Raw genomic sequence first — 9,055 nt, 5'->3', positions numbered from 1 at the left:
CCACCAAGAAATAGTAGCCTACATACCTAGGCCTGCCCAAACCAGTTGTGACGCATGCAGCCGAGCCTATTCTCTCTATCCATCAACAAAGAGGAAATGCATGATTGTTTATCTATAGGCTACTCCTTCTGTCAATGTCAGTGAAAGAAGGCTGAACTGCGTTTCTGTACATTACAAATGACAGTCAGTAGGCTAAAAGGGGCGTGCGTGTGACATATTGCGCGCTCCACTTCCTGGTATTAGAGAACACATAATGTGTATTCAACAGCAGCACGTCATATCATCAGCCGCGATAAAATTATCTTTATGACTTTGCGTCGCTTGTGACAAACCTGCCACAAATATGAAGTGGCAGGTAAACACTATCCTAATCAGACGCGGATGTTTCAACAACAAGTGTGAAATATATGCTACGAATAATTTAGAGTAGCTAAATGTGAGTTTATGATGAATAGAATCATCCCAATGATTCGTAAGTTATCCCATCTGTGCTCCCCTCACCACCCCACCCACACCTCCATACCTGCCGGGGGTCTGTGTGGAGGCAGACCGCTCAGGGAGGCCAGAGAGTCGGGTGCGATGTGCCAGTCAGTCCGCCAGATGGGAGGAATGGAGAGAGAGTACAGTAGCGTAGAGCTGTGACGCTCACAGAGAGCAGAGAGCAGCGAGAGAGGCAAGACAGCACCACGCACAGTGCAGGAGGACCGCACTCAAATTGTGTGTGTGTGTAGTGTTTTTTTTATGTCAATGTTAAATAAAATTTAAAAACTTACTTTTTAAGCCCATGTTTTATCATATTACAAATATTTTACGGAGGGGGCACACTAACTGGGTCAGGTGCGTATGTCTCTCTCCGTGCACAACGAGGACTCAGACCAAGCCGGACCCTCTGAACACATCGACAATAGACACTCATGAAGCATCGCAGAACAAGGCAAACAACTACTTCAAGGTCTCTGAGCGAGTGATGTCACCGATTGATAGCCATTTCACACCAGTTACACTCACCCTCCTTTGACCTCCTTCTCCGCAGTAAACCCAGCAGCTGGGCAGAGCCCAACTAAGTGATCTGGGTCAACAGCATCAATGTAACAGTATTACTTCAGTCCCTCTCCTTGACCCAACTTAAGCTCGAACCAGGGACCCTATGCACACATCAACAACTCCCTTTCCACAAAGCATCGTTACCTATCGCTCCACAAAAGCCACAGCCAAAAAGATGCCTAGGACAGTAGATACTCTAGTCCAGTGCATGCAGTATTGTCAGTGGAGGACGATTGATAGTGTAAAGTGACATGTACAGCATTTGATGGGCAGGAGGTATGTTTGAAAAATGTATTTAATCAAGCTATGTAGCCTATTGATTCCTTCATGATGAATAAATAATATGAAAATGTTCTCTGTAAAACTGGCAAGGTTGCTAGACTTTAGAAAAGCAAACAATTACTAAATATACATACAAATATACAGTGCATTCGGAAAGTAATCAGACCCCTTGACTTTTTCCACATTTTGTTATGTTACAGCCTTATTCTAAAATGGATTTAATGTTTGTTTTTATTGTCATCAATCTACACACAATACCCCATAGTGACAAAGCACATGGGGGCGCAATTAATTTTTTTTAAACTGAAAAAGACATTTGCATAAGTATTCAGACCCTTTACTCAGTACTTAATGAAGCACCTTTGTCAGTGATTACAGTCTCAAGTCTTCTTGGGTATGATGCTACAAGCTTGGCATACCTGTATTTGAGGAGTTTCTCCCATTCTTCTCTGCAGATCCTCTAAAGCTCTGTCAGGTTGGATGGAGAGTGTTGCTGCTCAGCTATTTTCAGGTCTCTCCAGAGATGTTCGATCGGGTTCAAGTCCGGGCTCTGGCTGGGCCAGTCAAGGACACTAAGAGACTTGTCCCGAAGCCACTCCTGCGTTGTCTTGGCTGTGTGCTTAGGGTTGTTGGAAGGTGAACTTTCGCCCCAGTCTGAGGTCCTGAGCGCTCTGAAGCAGGTTTTCATCAAGGATCTCTCATCTTGAAAAAACGCATACTAAAAATGTGGGAAATAAGCAATCCGCCATCCTTAACACAGTAGAAAAATGTTTGATTTATTATTGAAATATTGAAATAGCATGAGTGACTGTGAATAACAAATTGGTACAATTTAAGGCCAAGTGGCAAACAATAATGCAGGCACTAGGGATGGAGGTGTGAGCATGTGGGTCTGGGCAGATGAGATGTAGTCATTGTTTGTGTGCTTCTTCTGTAAGTTGTTGTTCTTAAGTATATGTTTGTATCTGGAGTGAAAAATGTGCCAGCTCTGAAGACATCTATATTGGCCTGCTAATACAGGACTAGTAAAGGCCCAGTGCACTACTTTTTGTGAAAACATAAACTAAATGTGTTTGAGTGTTTAATAGCATTTGTATTATCAGATTAACAGTTTTGTAAAGATAATTTTCAGACTCAAGTTACTTGTGGAATATAAAAATACTTGCTTGATGTATGTTTTCCAGGTTCTTGAAATACTTTGCAAAGGCAACTTATTTCTATGTGAAAACTGAAATGGTTGATTCCTTCCTTTTAATAGATGCTCCCATCCAGAGTGCATACATTTTCATACTGGTCCCCCATGGGAATCGTACCAACAACCTCTACCACTGAGCCACATCATCACATCACATAATCAACTACTGTATTGGTCATTGTTTTATCTCCAAGGTGATAGAAAGTCTACAGGTACTAACTTAGATGACCAGCCTATGTATAATACAGTAATTTACATTAAGTGGTTTGTAAGGATGGTAAATTAATACTGCACAATAAGTGGTTGTTTTCCATGTTATTTGATCAAGAAAAATATTTAATTTGATATGGATGTTTTGTGTCTTTGACCATAACTTTGCACCTTTTGATGTAAATGTTTGATGATAGGGTTTTGTTCTTTCTGGAATTCCATTAGAATGACATCACTGAGAAAAGGACAGAGCAACAACTCTTACAATTTCTGACTATTGAATCCTGCAAGACACTTTTCTTAAATGAACTACCTTTTTTGCAGAGATGCTGAAAAAATATTTTACCCTAACTACAGATGTCTACTGTATATCTAATACTAGTGTGAAATTGTTATTTTTTTATTTAAAAAATTATTTATTTTTTAAATACTATTTTTTTCAAAAAGGATATAGATTTAGTTGAAAAAAGTATATCAAATGTTTTATTCTGATTCTTCAGGGCTCTACTTCCTGCGGCTATGCTCACTACAAGGTCAAGCATCCTTTGGGGATTCTGTCCAGTCAGTAATCGGATTACTGTAAAACCTATTGAATTTAATTTGCCCTGGCAGCCTGCGCGTGGCACGGGATTCCACTGTCAACAAGCGGTCGCCAGGTGAAGGCAGACAAGCCAGACGTGAGTTCCGCAGCATCCAGCACCTCATAGGCTCATAGCCTACGAATTCAAAGATTTGATAAAACCATTGTAGAACCGATTCAACTATTATTGACAAGGTGAGATGATAAGGAATTTATTTGGAGCCTTGACCTAGCCTAGCCTATATATTTGTTATTGATAAAATGCCGACCACAAGGGTCCTCAAGCAAAAGCCTGTTATTGAAACGAAAACAACAGTCTTCGAAGTGAAAACAAAACCGGTTGAAACGAAACCAGCATCGATAACTCAACACAAAGTCACAGCTCCTCGCAAACCGCGGGCGTCGAGCTGTCCCAGATGTATCCATAGTGACCGATGCGAGACCACGAAGACCCAGCAGCAGGTCAAGTTGTGCGCCCCCAGGTGCGATAGGAGAGCGAGATCAACCTCTACCGCTCCCAAATCAACACTCTCCTCTTCGAAATCAGCTGTGCTCTGTCAAAAACCAACAGCCACATCTCCAAAATCAACTGTAACTTCTTCAAAGTCTAAAGAAGCATCTCAGGCGAGGCAGGAAGAGGAACGGACTTCGAGACCCAGGGCGCACTATGCAATTCAGAGGTGAGAGGGACAGCTGAAGCACTTTTCCTCTTCAAGAAGGCCCTATGGGTAGTCAACCCTGGTCCTGGAGAGTTGCTGGGTTATAGGCTACTCCAGGCTCCAGCCCTGTTCAGACACACTGGATTCTCAGCTGGGACCTTTGATTAGCTGGAACAGTTGTGTTACTCTATAGCAAGGTTGGAATGAAAGCCTGCACACCCAGTCCCTCTCCAGGAGGGTTGGTCACGCATGCCCTATTAGAGGACTCCTATAGCCTACCTCAATATACTCTATCTAGCCCTATCTGTATGGTTATTTGCAGGTGTGTCGTGTGTTGTATACAGCTAGCTGGTAGCTGGAAATAGCTCAGTCTTCAGCACCAAGCCATCTGCTGCTGGTTGTATAATCCTACCTACCACCAGCTGGCACGCATGCAGGTGTTGTGTCAAGCTCTGTTCCCTCACCAGATCCTGTTGGCCCTTTATTACATCTTACAAACTGTCACTTAGACGTTTGGCATTTGAATTTCAGAGTAGCTTGGCTGAAAGCCTGTTCAATTTGATGTAAACTGCCAGACTGGCTTGTCACCTTGGCATTACATTTTATTTCGTTCATTTCTGTTTCTCGGTTTCAGTCACAAAGCTTTCACGGTCATCCCCCCTAACCCCAAGAAAAGAATAGAGATCCAGAAAAGTGAGTCCTTTGGCTTTGACTGTGTTTTGTGACACTGTGAGGAATGTGCTTGTCATCATCATTATCATCCTCTTCCTCCTGTTCCTCCACACCATCATCATCCTCATCTAGGACCAGCCTAGAGGGGGAAGCCCTCAAATTAATTACTGTGTTAATTTGTTGATTGGGGGGAAGGGAGAGGGGGGGGGGGGGGGTGTTTTAATTGGTTGATTGAGGGGGTGTGTGTCTCTGATTGGTGTGCAGAGGCGGAGGCGGAGCTGGCTGCTTTGGAGGATCTGAGGCTGAGCAGAGCCAACCCTATGTCTCCATTGACCCCAGCAGTGTTGGTGAGACATAGCTACAGATTGAACACCAGAATGTGATTTAACCCCACAATTTCACGTTTATACTGGTAGTTACAGTTGTGGCTATACAAAACGTCGCCAGAGTTTTTTATACTAACCTGGTATTGGCGATACTATCTTCGTCCTCGATTCGTGGGAAACATGAGTCTCGTAAAATATCTGTGTCTAGTTGCAGGGGGTTTGTTTGAATTTAGAAAATGCTCTATTATAAAATAAATATAAATGTTTTGCTCATTGAAGTAATTTAACAATGTGTATGGCACCACTGGGGCAGCAGGTAGCCTAGCGGTTAAGCGTGTTGACCAGTACACACAAGGTTGCTGTTTTGAAAATCTGTCGACGTGCCCTTGAGCAAGACGCTTAACCCTAATTGCTCCTGTAAATCAATCTGGACAACAGCATCTGCTGAAGGACTGACATGTAAATGTATTTTTCAAATCTTCTCTCATTGATTGAGACAGATGGGTCCACGATGACAGACACCTGCTCGATCAATGAGAGAAGACTTGAAATAGACAAGATGGCGGGGTACACATTGTTGGATTGCTTCATGGAGCACCTTTATTTATTTTAATAACGGAGCATTTTCTAAATTCAAACGGACCCCTTGCAACTGGACACGGACATTTTATGAGACTCCTGTTTCTACGAATTGAGGTTGAAGATATTATCGCAAAAACCAGGTTAGTTGAAAAATCTCTACGTTTTGTATAGCCACACCTGTAACTACTAGTATAATGGTTCAGGTCTGGGGAGTTACAATCTGTAGCTAGGTGACACACACACACACACACACACACACACACACACACACACACACACAACACACAACACAACCACACACACACACACACACACACACACACACACACACACACACACACACACACACAACAACAAAACATCTCCAAGCACATAGATGCAGTGATAAACAAGGTGAGTCCTTGAAGAGTTAAATGTCTGGTTAATAATGAGTCTAATGGGATTAGAATGACATGCTCTAACATGTTTCACAGCACCAGAATACTCTCCCTCCTTGGAGCACTGTCTGGAGACATTACTTGTCTCTGTCAGTAGATACCACATACTCTCCCTCCTGGAGAACTGTCTGGAGACATTACTGGGTCTCTGTCAGTAGATACCAGCATACTCTCCCCTCCTGGAGCACTGTCTGGAGACATTACTGTGTCTCTGTCAGTAGATACCAGCATACTCTCCTCCTGGAGCACTGTCTGGAGACATTAACTGTGGTCTCTGTCAGTAGATACCAGCATACTCTCCCTCCTGGAGAACTGTCCCTGGAGACATTACTGTGTCTCTGTCAGTAGATACCAGCATACTCTCCCTCCTGGAGCACTGTCTGGAGACATTACTGTGTCTCTCTCAGTAGATGTATCTGCTGTAGTTCTATTTATAGCCACAAGGGTGCACCATGGTACAACTTTGTTTTAGTTTATATGAGACAGGTGGATTCTGTAAAACTGTGTGTGTGTGCAGGTGGGTGTCTGAGTCTGGAGGAGGTGCGGCTTAAGCAGCAGCAGGAAATGCAGGCCAGGAGGAAGCAGAGACAGGTGAGACACACACACACACACACACACACACACATTGAGTGGGAGATATTGTCAAGATATTGGATGTGATGATAATATAGTGGATCTGTAAATATTTATTATTTATATATTGTTTCAGATGAAGAAATATATGTTTGAGACGTCACCAGTGGTGTTGGGATGAAGACTGAGCCACAGAGAGACAGAAAGCTGAAGTTATCATTAAAGTACAGACGCATCATCATCATGTGAATGATGCTTGTTGCCTGTATGTCTAAGTCCAGCACAGGGATCAATGTCTACAATGTTTCAGTGTCACACTGTATTATTTTATATTTTGTACCAAATAGATTTCATGTTAGTTTCATTTAGTAAAATAAAAACTATTGCTAGGCTACAAAAGTCTTACTTCCATCCTTCTGTTTAGTGAGTATCACAATGAACTGTACAAATGGCTGTTGTTCATATATACAACATGGCTGCAGAACATTGTACTCCTTCTCTTTACCCTCATCGTTCATGCTTTCTATGTTTATAAAGTAACACGTGAATAAAACCCTCCTATGGAATACTTCTGAGGTTAACTTTGAAATGTCTCTACAGCCACGAGTAGAGGACAGACTACAGCATCCAATCACCCTGTCATTCTAATGATGACACAACCCTATAGAATCCCTCCTCTCCTCCCATAGTCCGGTGTGTTTGGTATACCATGTAACATACAGAAGATTTGTGTTAGCTCTTATGGCACAGACACAGTAAAGGCGAGGGGCTTAATCATTGGCTGTGTCTGTTTTGAGATTGCAATTTAGTGGTGAAATTATTATTTATTTTGTGAGGGCGTCAAATGGGCCCTACTCATCACGTGATCATGGTTTCCTGGTCTCTCAAAGCTCCACCTCCTACCTAGGACTTCCCTGTCAGAAGTTTAGTGTGTTAACATCGATGGTTGACGTTAATCTGTCATGCGTTCTCTAAACTACCTGCTCGGAGAAACCAGACTGAACACACAGATAACACTGGGAGGAGAGAAATGACCTTTACAACTACCGTAAGAAATACATACTAAAAACAGGGATCTCACGCTGCTGCTTAATCACACTAGGTTTTTAACAATCAGAATCAAAAGTGAAAGTTAACTTTTGTACAAGGCTCGGTCATTCCAGAGGAGGAATTGTCACAAGATCAAAATGGCTTCCAGAGTATCTCTGCAAGAGGACGATCTATCCTGTGCTGTGTGCTGTGACATCTTCAAGGATCCCGTCATCCTGTCATGTAGTCACAGCTTTTGTAAAGCCTGTCTGCAGGAATACTGCAAGGGGAAGGCAGAAAAGGAATGTCCAGTTTGCAGGAGAAGATCTTCAAGGGCAGATCCTCCCTGTAACCTGGTCTTAAAGAACCTGTGTGAGGCATTCTTACAGGAGAGGAGGCGGAGAGATTCAGCGGAGTCTGAGGAGCGCTGCAATCTGCACAACGAGAAACTCAAGCTCTTCTGTCTGGATGATAAACAGCCCATCTGTGTGGTGTGTCAGACCTCCAGAAAACATAAAAACCACAACTGCTGCCCCATAGACGAAGCTGCACAGGAGCACAGGGTACAGTAGAATACAAATAGTAATAGGAACACACAGAAAAACTAAAAAGACAGCAATATTAAACAGCGGCCATTGTCTGCATATTAAGTGATAATGAAGAACTATATTAGCACAGCATTCTAACCTGTATTCACGTCACATTTTAACATGGAAAGGGATGTTCCTAAAAATTCCCCTTTGTTTATACACTTTGACTCCTCCATCTATTTCTCTCTCTCTCATATTCACTCAACATCTGCTTATGCCAGGAAGAACTCCAGACTGCCCTGAAGCCCTTACAGAAGAAGCTGAAGGTCTTTAATGAAGTTAAAGATATCTGTGATGAAACAGCAAAGCATATTAAAGTAAGGATAATGACTCAATAGCGTTGTGCAGAATATGTATGATCCAGTGTTTATGCGGATAGTTTACTACCTTTCCTCTCACTGTGTCCAGAACAAGGCACAGAGATACGGATTAGAAAGGAACATTTAAATAATGTAATGCCTTTCCTCTCACTGTCTCCAGAACAAGGCCCAGAGCACAGAGATACGGATTTTGTGTCAAAATACAGAGACAAGATAAGGATAAAAGGACATTTAAATCATGTAATTGCCTTGTTATCTTTGTGTCAAACAGGACCAGAAGCAAGATAACGGATTAGAAAGTGAACATTTAAATATTATGCTTTCCCCCTCTCTGTTCCCAGAACAAAGGCCTAAGTCACAGAGATACGGATTAGAAAAATTAATCCATGTAATGCCTTATCTCTGTGTCAGAAAAGGCCCAGAGCAAAGATACGGATTATAGAAGGAACATTTAAATCATGTAATGCTTTGTTATTTGTGTCCAGAACAAGGCCAGAAGAAGAGATACGATTGAAGGGAAATTTAGAACATGTAATGCCTTATCTCATGTCTAGAA

General features: G+C 42.3%; 1 protein-coding gene and 1 pseudogene across 1 annotated transcript; both read left to right on the top strand.

Annotated features, from left to right (window-relative positions):
• The first annotated feature begins 3,327 nt into the window (after positions 1-3,327).
• Positions 3,328-7,071, top strand: LOC111953729 (uncharacterized). Its single transcript, XM_070435565.1, is given in 6 exon segments — positions 3,328-3,991; positions 4,605-4,663; positions 4,907-4,954; positions 4,957-4,989; positions 6,505-6,578; positions 6,697-7,071. Coding segments are annotated over 6 exon segments (678 nt in total). The 5' UTR covers positions 3,328-3,572; the 3' UTR covers positions 6,742-7,071.
• A 376-nt stretch (positions 7,072-7,447) lies between these two features.
• Positions 7,448-9,055, top strand: part of LOC111953245 (zinc-binding protein A33-like) — an 11,296-nt pseudogene continuing 9,688 nt past the window's right edge.

The sequence above is a fragment of the Salvelinus sp. IW2-2015 genome, linkage group LG27, assembly GCF_002910315.2.
Source record: "Salvelinus sp. IW2-2015 linkage group LG27, ASM291031v2, whole genome shotgun sequence".
NCBI classification, from domain to species: Eukaryota; Metazoa; Chordata; class Actinopteri; order Salmoniformes; family Salmonidae; genus Salvelinus; species Salvelinus sp. IW2-2015.
The sequence above is the reverse complement of the archived record's forward strand: the minus strand, read 5'-3'. Positions and strand labels throughout refer to the sequence as shown.